General features: G+C 42.0%; 1 protein-coding gene across 1 annotated transcript in view; it reads right to left on the reverse strand.

The window, feature by feature from the left end:
* The window catches only part of Cdk7 (Cyclin-dependent kinase 7), a 149,955-nt gene extending 142,098 nt beyond the window's left edge, over positions 1 to 7,857 (reverse strand). The window contains exon 1 of the mRNA XM_067153252.2: positions 7,649 to 7,857. Within this exon, the coding sequence (XP_067009353.1) occupies positions 7,649 to 7,702 (54 nt within the window). The 5' untranslated portion in view covers positions 7,703 to 7,857. The remainder of the gene's footprint in view (positions 1 to 7,648) is intronic.
* Between the last annotated feature and the right edge of the window lie 7,299 nt (positions 7,858 to 15,156).

Consider the following 15,156-nt stretch of genomic DNA (forward strand, 5'->3'; position numbering starts at 1 on the left):
GAATCACAGCCGAGTAGTCCGACTCGTTGGCTGAACGGGTAGCGCACTGGCCTTCGGTTCAGAGGGTCCCGGGTTCGATTCCCGGCCGGGTCGGGGATTTTAACCTTAGTTGGTTAATTCCAATGGCACGGGGGCTGGGTGTATGTGTTGTCTTCATCATCATTTCATCCTCATCACGATGCGCAGGTCACCTACGGGTGTCAAATAGAAAGACCTGCACCTGGCGAGCCGAACCTGTCCTGGGATTTCCCGGCACTAAAAGCTATACGACATTTCATTTCATAGCAGGAGACTTAAACTGTAGGTTGGATGTACACAATTACAAAACAAAACTAGTAATGGAAAAATTACAAGAAGATGGCCTTCTCCTATTAAATAACAGAAACATTCCAACCTACATATCTCACAATGGAACAAGGGCAAATAAAAGGATAAATAACCCCTATATGGTCAGCAAATCACACACCAATAAGAAAGCATATCCCTATGAAAATAAAAATTTGAGATTGGCAATCACCAAACAAACAAGTAAAATGCCTATTATCAAGAAAAATTGACGTCGAAAAAGTAGAAGGATAAGTCGACCAGATAAGAAAAATAGAAGAGCTCACTGAGGAATTAAGACTAGAAGAAGCGGCACAAACACTAGAGGAATTGCTAAAACAAGCCGCAACCCCAAGAAAGGACCGAAAGGCGAAACAATGGTTCGACTAGGAATGCTACCTGCTAAGAAAAGAAGTAGTGAAGGCCCTGCATGAACTAAAAACAAACAAGAAGAACCTTACACTCTATCAGGTATACAACAGAAAAAGAAGTCTCTATAAAACGCTCACGCGGGAAAAGAAAAGGATATAATGGGAGGAATAATGTAAAAGAATAGTAAAAGAGGCAAAGAAAGACCCATTTCTCGCTCTACACCCCAGGAAGCAAACACAGACACACTATATAAACATGGAAGAATGGATGACACACTTTAGCAATATACTCAACAAGGAAGGAATAACAAACATCCCAGAAAATTATCAAAGTACCAATACACTAGCGTCAACAGCATGGACTCCACTGACAACAAATTAAGTCCAAAACATCATCTCAAGCACAAAGAAAAAACAAAGCTGCAGGACCAGACAACATATACAGTGAGTACATAAAAGACACTGCTCATCTCCTACTGCCTACATGGACAAACTTATACAATAAATGCATTGAGACGGCCTCAATACCAGAGAGATGGAGACATTCAACTATTAAAGTACTCTATAAAGGAAATGGTGACCCATATGACACAAACACATACAGAGGCATCGCTCTGGAGAACATACCGTTCAAGATATTCACAAAAGCAATTATGGCGAGAGTCAGAGAAGAAATAGATGAGTATCTACCGGAAAATCAATTTGGATGCAGGAAAGGAAGATCAGCTATTAACGCCATACAATTACTACTCAATAACATATGGGAAGTCCTTGAAAAAAGAGAAAAGTTTTACGTAGTGTTTATAGACTTCACAAAAGCATTCGACCTCATAAATCGAGAACTTGTGACCCAGAAGCTGGAAGAAGCCCTCAACAGAAACAATGTGTGGACTAAAACCATAAAAACGATACTACAATGGAGCAAAATAAGAATCTCTGACAATATATCTCTCTCAGAACTAATACTTCAAACGAACGGGGTATTACAGGGTGATCCAATTAGCCCGTTACTTTTCATCCTGGCAGCAGAAGAAATAATGAGAACGACCCATAAGGAAGACGTAGTATCGTACGCTTACACTGATGATATAGTGATCGGATCAAGAGACATCACGAAACTACAAAAAGTGATAAAAGATATGGAGGAATGGTGCTACGAACATAAGTTTGAAATTAATACATCAAAAACAAAAATGATGGTATTTAGGCAAGGAGGAAAGATCCCAGCAATGGCAGAAATCTTCATAAAGAGGCAGAAAGTAGCCATAGTAAACGACTTCAAGTACCTTGGCATTACTCTGCAAACAAGTGCCAAATGTTTTACAAAACATGTAACAGAGAAAGCAATACAGGCGGTACGGGCGATGCAAGAAATCAACTACATAAGATCACTCAGCCTAGAGACGGCGATGGCACTATTTAAATCAAAAATCATGCCTATTGGCCGTACCTCACAGAAAACAACCTATCCTCTCTAGAAAGAGTAAAAGCTCTATACATAAAAAGAGCGATCGGTGTATCCAAGACTACAAGATCAAGACTCGTTACCTCCTAGCGCGAGAATCCTTCCTCATTGAAGACTTCAGAACACATCTGACTCTACCCAACACCAGAGCATCAGAAAACCTCCTAGCAACGCTCAGCAAAAAAATAGAAGATATTCCTTCAGATTTCTTTGGAACTGGGGCCATGATAGACCGGACATGGACAACATCCAACTTCGAGATGAGGCACGTATTCACAAGACTGGCAGTACATGGTTTCCACCATCTAATTTGTACCAACACCTCATACCATGAACCGACAGAGACATGTAAGTGCAAACTATGTGGATATATGTGTGAACGTTACCACGTAGAACTCTGCATCAAAAGAACAAAAACTATTAAAGAATATGCAATCCAAGACGCAAGCGGGCGAGTACAGTGTATATAAATGTATTATTTTTCTCTCTTTCTGTATGGCTATTTGGCTGGAATAAATATATTATTAAAAATGAGTGAAATTGGACTTGACAAAAGAGTGACTGAATGAGTGGCTCTGTTTCTAGAAAATAGAACTCAGAGAATTAGAGTAGGTGAAGCTTTATCTGTCCCTGTAAAAATTAAGAGGGGAATTCCTCAAGGCAGTATTATTGGACCTTTATGTTTTGTTATATATATCAATGATGTGTAAAGAAGTGGAATCAGAGATAAGGCTTTTTGCAGATGATGTTATTCTGTACAGGGTAATAAATAAGTTACAAGATTGTGAGCAACTGCAAAATGACCTTGATAATGTTGTGAGATGGACAGTAGGTAATGGTATGATGAAATGAAATGGCGTATGGCTTTTAGTGCCGGGAGTGTCCAAGGACATGTTCGGCTCGCCAGGTGCAGGTCTTTTGATTTGACTCCCGTAGGAGACCTGCGTGTCATGATGAGGATGAAATGATGATGAAGACGACACATACACCCAGCCCCCGTGCCGGCGAAATTAACCAATCAAGGTTAAAATTCCCGACCCTGCCGGGAATCTAACCCGGGACCCCTGTGGCCAAAGGCCAGCACGCTAACCATTTAGATGATAAACGGAGATAAAAGTCAGGTTGTGAGTTTCACAAATAGGAGAAGTCCTCTCAGTTTTAATTACTGTGTTGATGGGGTGAAAGTTCCCTTTGGGGATCATTGTAAATACCTAGGTATTAATATAAGGAAAGATCTCCATTGGGGTAATCACATAATTATGATTGTAAATAAAGGGTACAGATCTCTGCACATGGTTATGAGAGTATTTAGGGGTTGTAGTAAGGATGTAAAGGAGAGAGCATATTTGTCTCTGGTGAGACCCCAACTAGAGTATGGTTCCAGTGTATGGGACCGTTACCAGGATTACTTGATTCAAGAACTGGAAAAAAATCCACAGAAAGCAGCTCGATTTGTTCTGGGCGATTTCCGACAAAAGAGTAGCGTTACAAAAATGTTGCAAAGTTTGGGCTGGGAAGACTTGGGAGAAAGGAGACGAGCTGCTCGACTAAGTGGTGTGTCAGATCAAAAATTAGATGTATGGCTTTTCAGGCGTTTGCTCTATTAACCAGCATTTCGCCTTAGGTCTGACACTAGACTCGTCAGAGTGGGATGTGTCAGACCCTACCCACTGATGCTGGGGTGTATGCAGGTGAATTTGTCAGAAGCCTATTTATGAGGCACAGTCTGACAACTGCATACGGGAGATAAAACTCCACAATGGAATTAATGCCCGCGTAGCAATTCCAAATGGAAATTCTAAATTCCCATGGAGGGAATTAGATATTTTTCCACCAACAGAGCATATCAAAAATCAGATCAAAAATTAGATGTATGGCTTTTCAGGCATTTGCTCTATTAACCAGCATTTCGTCTTAGGTCTGACACTAGACTCGTCAGAGTGGGATGTGTCAGACCCTACCCACTGATGCTGGGGTGTATGCAGGTGAATTTGTCAGAAGCCTATTTATGAGGCACAGTCTGACAACTGCATACGGGAGATAAAACTCCACAATGGAATTAATGCCCGCCTAGCAATTCCAAATAGAAATTCTAAATTCCCATGGAGGGAATTAGATATTTTTCCACCAATAGAGCACTATTTCCATCATGAAGTGCGAGAATAACACATAAAACGTATATTAAAAGTCACATGGAATGTGCCATGATTGGGTATGGTATAAATTTTAAGGAATTACATCGTTTTTTGGTCTGGATTGCTCACGACATTCGATAGTATTCAATTACTGCAAAACATATGGAAGAAATACTAATTTTTGTTATGAAGTGGAACATACCACTTAGTCGAGCAGCTCCTCGTATATGTCTGTAAAATTACAAAATGAATAGTCTGCTTACAGTACATATGCTTAACAATATAGCATTAGGTTTTGTGTGCATGTGACTGTTTTAAGAGGAACTACAACTAGGCAACAATCCTCTATTAACACTAATGAGAGGAAAATATAGGAAAGGATCCACACTTTGAAAAATGAAGCTATTTGCCAAAGGAGACAAGGGCCATGAAGAGTGTGAAAATGAAAGACTCCCTAGGATTCGCAACCTAATATTGTCATGCACAAAAAGAACAAGACCTGAACAAGGAAGATTGGAAAGGACAGATGAAAGTGAGAAGCCTGTCACAAGTAAGTGGAAACAATGCTTGGACTCGGCTAAGGGCCCAATAGACGCCAACCCACGCTCCCAAGTTGACAGCACTTGCGGTCCCCTTTTAGTCGCCTCTTACAACAGGCAGGGGATACCATGGGTATTATTCTACTGCCCCCCCCCCACCACCACCACAGGGGTGTGTGATGACAGCATAAGGTGCTTATTTTTTGTTTTGATGCACATCTGTATAAATATTAATTTATCACTATTGGACTACTTACAGTAAGTTATAACGGGGTACATCAGTGCTGATTACAGATAACTGGGAAAAGGCTAGGAAAGAAGAAGGTGGTGGCTTTGTTTAGGTGTGCGCCATAACGCATCACAGTTTAATTTATTAACATTGGTCATCTAGCATATATGCTGAATGAAGCTATTTTGCTTAGATGATTGCACGAGTACAAATTTACCATCATTATTCAGCATAGAGGTAAGCCCGCCTGGTGGCCATGATCGGTGAGGCGTTGAAGTCTAAATGGTCTGACACCGTGGTTAGCCGGTTCGAGTTCCATTGGTCGAAAAAGTTTTCACCATCAGAATGTTGGCTGGTAGGGTAGAGAAGGTGGTGGTATACAATTTCTAATCACTAGATTGTGTGCCAAAAGCCTGGATTAAATTCCAAACCTCTCCGCAGTGCTCATATGGAGTGAGGGCATACAACGCTGTTGATTGTAATTTGTTCGTCGGATGGACACGTTGAGCCTTGAGCAGACCCCTTGGTACTATACAGGAGTAGGCTACGTGCCAGCACCAGGTTTCATCCCCTCTCTTACTACTATCATATATCACGTCATTCATTTCATCTCACTGACTCCTCTGATGAGGTTGATGTCAGGAAGAGCATCCGGTCGTAAAAACCCGCCACAACAGATTCATCTCACCTCCTACCAGACTCCGTAGAGAAACGGGACATGGGTTGGACAAACAAACTAACTCAGCACAGAGTTAGGTAGAAGTTAAACGATCACCACTGATTTGCTTATAGCATGAGGGGTTAGGTGTAGGCTACACTGCTGTAATGGACAAGTTCTAAGTTACTTTCATCTTGGCTAGCATACGGCAGTTGGGTATGTGCTGAAATGCACGTTACACTCCTAATGAAGTTTTACCATTAAAGAACTTTATACAATTAAAATACAATATAATGATTGTCAGTTTAAGGCCAACATAAAAGTCCTTGACCCAAAGGATGTTGGATACACTGCCTGATGTCATAGAGGTCATCAACCCAAAGCATTTAGGAAACAATGCACGAAAACATAGAAGAAGGTGCAAAGGCCAACTGGAAAAACCAGGCTGGGCTTCGCCTATGCTGAAAGTACCAAACCATAATGCAGACATAATTAACTTCCATCGTGTTTTATGTCAGTTGGAAATAAAAACGCACACGTGTACTTTAAGGCTGAAAGAAACTGGTGTGAGCAACATTTCAGTAAATACAAGAATAACCAAGAAATTATAATTGTCTACATAGTTGACATTACAAACGTACCCAGGTGAAGGTCAACGATATATCTCTTGTAGTGTACTAAATAGCACAAAATGCATTACTGACCTAACTCACACAGAAAGACCAAATGAGAAGGAAATGTAGTTTTATTCTAAAGCAGACCCTACACGGTCAGTAATACTGATCAGTAATACTGAGTCAATAATACTGACAGTACGCATCAATATTGTAGCGACCTTACACGATCATTATTACTGTCAATATTTTGGTCAGTACCAGTGCACTAGCTTACCATTGCGGTATTCTCACTTTACAAATAAAGTCAATAACCGTCACTACGGAATGAGATTTATAACAGGCAATTGTGGTATTCTATCAAAATGGATCGTAAAAGACGGGCATTTTGTAGCTATCATATTAGTACTGCACGAAACGCAGTTTAAACGTAAACGATGGGTTAAAGATTGGCTTAGGAAAAGAGAAGAGTATTCTCATATGAAGTGTTGAGGGAAACACAATATAGCCTACCGAAGCAGAAGATTATCAGAACTATCTCCGAATGCGTGAGGGTACTTTTTGTGAAATTACTATGAATGGTAGAGAGTTTTGTAATAAGGTAAAATACAAACATGCGGTGCTGTTTATCGGTGGCAGAGAGATTAGCGGTGACAGTGAGGTATCTTGCAACTGGTATAAATGTTGAAGATTTAAAGTTTCCCTCTATAATGTCACCAGTTTCCATCAGTACAGCAGTTGTGGAAACATGTAAAGTATTGTGTTACGTTTATTCTGACAGCGTTTCATGTAGCTCGATAAACTTTTGCAATAGGCCTACTTAACGGTTCCACAAGCACCTCTACTTGGCCCTGCTCAGAAACGCTTTTGTTTCCACCGCTGCTCCGTTGATACCGACAGAAATAATGACAAGCACACTCACACGGTCAGTATAACTGTCAGTATCCCCACCACTCTACAGTACTGACGCTCGCAGATCAGGAAATCCGGATCTGCTTCAGTACTGGCCTTCATTCCATCATTCCAGTCCACACGCGATCAGTATTACTGTCAGTATTTTTCGGTACTGACAGTTTTATTGACCGTGTAAGGTCTGCTTAAAATATGAGGAATTATATAAAGAAATGTGGGTCCTAATCGAAAAGTCTCCAAGAACAAATTAATGATGCAATCATAATAGTTTCGATAAAATGTTATAAACATTTATATTAATTCTATCAAAGTGCTACAAGAAAATTTATTTCATCAAAGGATTTACAGTCTTGTAAACGAACCATATACTGTACCACATCAACAAATAATTATAAGCATACCTGCCCTTCTCCCAAAAACTCCACTTTCTCATAACGTCTGAACTTATTTTCCATTTATTTTCCACACTTTCTCTTACAAGCAGAAGAAAATACCTCCAATCTATCCCTGTCGTCACTCAGTGGTCAAAGACACCTGCTCTACTCACAGCCCTGAGCCAAGTACGTTTTAAGGAAACTTAAAACAAGACCGCGGACAGGATGATAAACATGACGACTTGAATGAACAGCTTCATTTGTTTTTGATTACCAGCTGATAAGAAAAAAGAAGAAGAACGAAAACGTAGTCAGACCGTTGCCTACGAGATACACAAGGCCGGGAAATACAGCACACTAGACTCGTCCTCGAGATATTTCCGACAAGTGTCGCAGGAGTTCTCTTTACTGATCTGTCTCGCCCGCTCATTGCAACACGTTCGAATAAAATTTTTTAAAAAAAATCCATTAAAACTAGTAATTTCAGAAGGCAGCAAACAGATATGAGATCAAAGATAGAGCAAGAGCAATTGCTTGACTTATTTTCTACAACGTATTTCTTACAATATGCTTAAACGAAATAAGTAATTCACGAAAGAAGCGGAGAAATCTGATAGCGAGATGTTACATCTTACCGATTCCTTTAATTGTGCCTCAGAGTATCCGATAAGCGGATCGAGATTGCGGTCATAAACAACTTTGGGTTTAATCGCGCTTTCACCAATTATCAGCGATCCAATCTTTTCCTCCGCACATCTGATGTTTTGACATTCGTATCGAAGCCGCTGTTTGGTGAGCGATGTTATGCCCGTTTCGCCATTAGAAAATTCTATGTAATTTTTAGCGTCTTCTGATACAGTAGAGTTAGGCAGAGCAACGATCGCAGAAATCTGTAACTGGTAAGTGCTTTCCTAGGCCAGAGGACGCAAATATTTAGCGTCGTTTCACCGTATTTCTCTTTTTTCTTCCCGTAAAATTAAATTTGTGTTCGCCTCTGTGGTGTAGTGATTAGTGTGATTAGCTGTCACCCCCGGAGGTCCGGGTTCGATTCCCGACCCTGCCACGAAATTTAAAAAGTGGCACGAGAGTTGGAACGGTGTCCACTCAGCCTCGGGAGGTCAAGTGAGTAGATGTGGGTTCGATTCCCACCTCAGTCATCCTCGAAGTGGTTTTCTGTGATTTCCCACTTCTCCTCCAGGCAAATGCCGGGATAGTACCTAACTTAAGGCCACGGCCGCATCCTTCCCTCTTCCCTGCCTGTCCTTTCCAATCTTCCCATCCCTCTCCCTCCTCAAGGCCTCTGTTCAGCATAGCAGGTGAGGCTGCCTGGGTGACGTACTGGTTATCCTCCCCAGCTGTATCCTCCGACCTAAAGACTGGCGCTCCAAGACACTACCATTAAGGCGGTAAAGATGGGATCCCTCGCTGAGTCCGAGGGAAAAACAGACCCTGGAGGGTAAACTGATGAAGAAAGAAGAAAATTAAATACGTTCTAACAGGAATAAAGTTCCTAAATGACCAATTTTAGCATGCTTTTCAATTTGGTTTGCTTTCTGGTCAAGTTCAGATACCGTAAAACTTTTTTTCTGATTTCATTACCCGTATCCTACTTCTCAATTTAGAGATTGTTTTCTGTAATCTGGTATTTAATTTTCTCATCCGTATATTTTTTAGATTTAACAGAGATACTCGTAGACTTTCCTTGATATATAAACGAGACTAGTACTCTTTTTTCATTTGTGGCTGGCGTATGGAGATAGGCTATATTCATCGTTATCTGAATCTGAACTTTTACTAAATTTTGATGGCAATACATCATGTTTAGGAGTTGGACGCTTCCTGCGTTTGACATTTTCCCGTTTGTAAACAGGATACACAATGAAAACAGAAGGAAGTTTGATTGATGTGCTTATACTGAAATCTGTCTTATGAGAAGAATTGCTAGGTACCTAAAGAGATCCTACTATATCACGTTGCCTAGAAATAGTTTGCTTCCATTTCTCCCTTAAACCGCACTCGGAAGGGAAACTATGGAACGTCGGTTTTCATGCTTTTTTAGTGTCATCCGAAATACATAGAGGTACACATCAGTGCACATTCTTCTCAAGCTCACAGACACTCACCGACAGAAACCATATTCACAATAAATTGCACAAAACAAACGCAGCATCACAATTACTCCGCATATCACAATGTTAAAGTCCGCCAAGAACAGAACAAAAACCTGACATCTAGCGGCCAAACCGTGAACTCGGTCGTGCCGCCTTTTCAGCGACAAATTAGTAGCTATGTCCCGGCCTTGTATATCTCGTAGGCAACGGTCAGACAGGCCAGGTAAATTCTTATTCTTTCTTCATCTTTCTTGATACTTTTAGGCTCTTTTACTGTTACCCAGTCACAACTTGTTAATAGAAGAGATCACACGAAAAATAGGATCCGTAAACGCACATAGGAGAAATCTTACTCACCTATCTATATAAAATAAGAGTTTTCCCTCAGGATCATCTTTCCAGCTACTTGTGTACTGTATGGCAACAACTACGAACGGCAACACCTGTATATCAGCAGTAGATCAACAGAGAGCATCATTCGTCGAAAATTTACCACCTGCGGGTAAAGCAACATTCATGGCGTCCGGAAGTATTTCACCACCACCACGAGGACAACAAACCATGATGGACGAAGAAACAATAAAACAAGCAAGGAGTCTTGAATCCAACGATTCTCCTAGTCCCACTCATCGTAAGAAGATCGCCATTGCTCCTGAGGATGACAGGTCCCGAGCATCGACTGGCAGTACTTATACAACACTGTCAGCCAATCCCGAAGCGTCTCCAAGCGGCATATCACTTCTCAACATCAAAGAGAGTGATATTATAGCACCGTTCCATTTACCACCTGGGAACCAGTCTCCGGAATTTATGCCATCAAATATTAGAAGCTATGCAGAGGCAGCAAAAAATCCTGCACTGCCCTACCAAGTACGACAGCGCAGTGGCACAGCAAAAAACACCGGTCTACCTGCCCCATTCTAAATTGTGAAGTTGAGGCATCTGAACCCGGACATCAACCATCCGAAAGCAATCTACCATATTATCACCAAGTTTCTGCCCAACGCCATACCGGTACATGAATATAATCTATAAATTCGATGGAGCAAAGACGGCTACAATATCAAAACTTCTAGACCATTCTACCCAGTCCTAGTCAACTCAATAGGACTGGCGCACTTTGGAACGCACGCTGCAGCACTGAACCTGGCTCAACAACCACGGCGAAACCAGCCACCTTCGCGTCCAGCCCCCACCTTGTCAGTGGTGGCATACGGGGTCGATCGCAGTTATACTCCACTCTTCCCCCTCCCACCACTGAGAACATTCTGCGATTCATCACTATGGTGCTCCAGAATGTTCTCCCCTTCCAACGTCCTAATATTCTGTATCAGGTCCAGTTAGCGGCACGATTGATCTTTCAGACTCACTTGGACGCAACGTTCTCTGGGACAAGAATGCACTGTGCATTCTTTCCCCTTGATCCTAGTCCACTATTGTAGTAAATGAAAATTTATTACGATAATGTATGTTCTCTGAGAGCTAAGCGCCCGCTGCTGGGTCTGCAGATAGATCAACACAAATCGTATATCATAATTTTTAATGAAACATTTTTAACAAGGAAACAAAGTCCAAAATTTAAAAACCATACTTTCTACCGCTCCGATCGCCCCACTAGAGGCCGCGGAGGGGTAGCTATTAGTATTCATCAATCCATTCCCTCCCAACAACATCATCATTATCTAAATGAATATTCATCTGAAAACTTAATGATAGAAATCACGATTGGAAATCAAATAATAGCTCTGGCAACAATTTATATACCTCCAGGTTCTTCCCCACCAACCAAATTTGTAGAATACATCGATCGTAAATACAGTACGTACATTATCATCGCAGATTTTAACATTACGTCATATACGCAACAACAACAACAAACCATCTACGACCAACTATTACATGATATCCGGGGTGTTGACTTACCCTTCCCCTCCCCCACACGCCCTATATCGCAAACGACCCCTGACATTGTAATCCTCACCCCTAACCTTGCAACGAACTGTGACATCACTATGCTACCTTCAATCGGCAGTGACCATGTCCCTGCCCTATTAACCGTAACCAATGTACTAACCAGTCCATATCGACATACCCAACGTCCTCCACCAGTCAGACAGTATAATCGAACCGACTGGGTAGCATACAGGCAAACCATAACAGACAAAATACGCAATACCGACCCACCTACATCACAGCATGAATTACATGACGTAATTAAGACATTAGAATTCGCACTAATTACTGCCGACAGACTGCATATTCCTCGCCACACCTCCCATCCCTCCAAACCTCCCCTCCCACCTAAAGCACTCCAGCTATTAAAATATTCCCACGACCTTTACAAGGCATACCTCCACACCCGTGACCCAAATACACTCCGCGAACATAGAACTACCCTTAGACATGCTCGTTCATTCATCAAGGCTATGAAACGAAAAGCCTGGGCAAATACTTGTACTGAATTATCCAACACGACTGATACTCGCAAATATTGAACCAAATTAAAACAACTGACACACATAAAGAAATCCTACCCCCATTATCCAATAATACATAACAAACCCGCACCCAGTGATCCTAAAGTAAAGGCCGACATTTTCGCAGATCATTATAGAGTAATTTTCTCGCCGTCTTCCGACGCCCATTTCTACCATCCTGACCACGCTGTAATAACCGAATATGCGGATATCACTCAAACTCCTCTTCGACCTACTTTTGAACCTCCTTTCGCCCCTGATTCCCAACATCCCTTAAATGCTCCTATTACCGTACAAGATATAAAAGACGTACTCAGGACCAAAAAAAACACAGCCCCTGGTCTAGATCAGATTACTTACCGACACATCAAAGAAGCTCTACATCGCTTCCTACACCTCCTAAGTGCAGTATATACTATCATTCTCCATACTGGGTTCTTTCCTGCCCATTGGGGACATGCTACTATTTTGTTATTTTTAAAACCTAAAAAACTACCATCCCTCCTAAATTCATATCGTCCTATTAGCCTTCTAACAGTGGATTCTAAAATCTTAGAAACCATCCTCGCACGCCGTATATATTCCTATCTCAATTCCCTACATCTCATACCACAATCGCAAGCCGGTTTCCGCCCTCAGCACTCCACACATGACCACCTCTTTCATATCTCTGCATCCCTCACAAAATATTTACCTCCCAAAAACCGCGCAGCCCTTATCAGTCTAGACGTTGAGAAAGCCTTTGACAAGGTATGGATCGACGGACTGATATTTAAACTTCGTCACCTCCCGCTACCTATGACGATCATCCGTTTCCTCGCCAACTTTCTTAAATCCCACACAGCCCAAATCAATATTCATAATACATTATCCTACCCCTTTCCTATTAAAGCAGGAGTCCTACAAGGTAGTCCATTGTCACCGCTTTTGTGTATCTTGTTTTGTATCGATATTCCCCAACCTCTTCCTCCACTCAGATTATATCAATTCGCTGATGACATAGCAATACTGGCTCTAGGAACTAATAACCGATCCCTGCAATCCCGATTACAAACCTACTTAAATGAGCTCGAACAATGGCTGAATCGTTGGCACATCAAAATCAATGTAAGTAAAACACAATTTATAATTTTCCGCAATCGTAAACGTAGATGCCGTCCTACTAACCAAATTTACCTATCCTCACATGATCAACCTCTTACCGAAACCACCACTCTTACCTACCTAGGCATCACTTTTCAAAATAATTTAAAATGGAATATACATTTGGACCAGATTTACAAAAAGGCATCCCGCAGGTTTCACCTCCTCCGCTGGTTGTTAGGTCAAACCTGGGGATTAAAAGCAACACAGATTATTAATACGTACAAAGCTTTTGTTCGGCCTGTTATCACGTACGCCTCCTTATCCTGGATCTCCGCCCCCCTTATCCGATACCTCGACATATTAAAACTAGACCGTCACGCTATTCGACTGGCTTATCGACTCAGACCAGTAACAAGACTCGAAGTAGTAAATAACCTTTATACATTCCCAACAATTCTTTCCCATATCCATTCTATTCGTCTTCGTTATTTACAGAATGCTGTTTCCCGCAGCTCATCTGAACCTTTAGAAGCAATTAGCCTTCCTCCTCTCGCCAACGCCATCCTTACCAACCAATCAACACCTTTAATCAAACACCTCTTTCCACCATCGACCTCAGCCCACAACTAAAGCTAAACACACATAAAGTTATAGACCACTACAGATCGCACAATTCTGACCGAGGTTCTTATTCCGGTTATTTTTTCCATTGCCACCTTACACATTTAGTGGAATTAAAGGCGATACCACCGCCATCTCCGATTACATTTGTGTTCAGTGTATGTGTGACCTCTCAGAACTTATGACGACTTGGCTTTTTCACTTGGACAAGAATTGGTTAATAATTTTATGTCATTGCTTGCACATATACTTTCCCATCTTGTTTATCATTTCATTCCATATACTTTCTCTTCAAGAAAACAATGTTTACTGTTCTTATGTTAAGTTTGTAGTGATTCGTACTTCAAGAAACAGACTTTTATTTTTGCTGATGTGTTCTACAAAGGAAGATTTTTTTCAACTTTCGTAAAACGTGTGTTATCAGCACACACTCATATAAAACATTTTACAACACATTCTTGTACATGTAATCGGCCAAAGAGTCCCTTTGTTGGACTGGTGGCCCGCTCCTCTCACGAGGAGAATGGAACAACTATTTGAATAAAAAATAAAAATAACCTCAGGATTTGAAGGAGCAGCTGACTGTCGTAGTGAGAGGTCGTGCGTGCCTGTCGCTCCGCTGTCTCTCTCCTTTCACCGAGACCTTCGAGAGACTACACTACCTGCCCCAGCCGGTTACCGCCTCTCGGTACCTAGGGTTAGATAGGGATTCTGTGGCCCAGGGACCCCCGTAACAAGGGATAATCCCGCGTCCACTAGTTCGCTTTCGTATGTCCCCACATAAAAACACACGGCTCCGGACTCATATTCAAAAGAGCAAAAATGCACTTAGGAAAGAGCAAATTGTCAGTAAGTCTGGAGCCATTACAGACAACGACGACGATCCTCAAGAACTGACGGAGAGTGAGGGGCAGCCGTTATCACGGCAAGCTACTCACTCCACGGCCGTCAGCCCACCAGCGGAGGGAACAGCGCAGTTGTTACAAGGCACCCCTCCGCCAACCACTTTCAGTAGGCTAGGGCTGACAAGTCCCATCTTTATGGGCTTAGCCCCTAACATGTCTACCATGAGCCCATCCCAAGCTGCCAACGGCCATGCTATGCTGATTACTTCGGTGAAAATCCCATCACCGCAGTTAAGCAACATAGGCCTTGGTCAGTACATGGATGGCCGACCGCAAGCGCGCAGCTCAGAGCTAACGGCCCCCGCTACGGCCAAGGACCCGGCCGAGCGGGGACC

This window comes from Anabrus simplex, chromosome 1 (assembly GCF_040414725.1).
Source record: "Anabrus simplex isolate iqAnaSimp1 chromosome 1, ASM4041472v1, whole genome shotgun sequence".
Classification (NCBI taxonomy): Eukaryota; Metazoa; Arthropoda; class Insecta; order Orthoptera; family Tettigoniidae; genus Anabrus; species Anabrus simplex.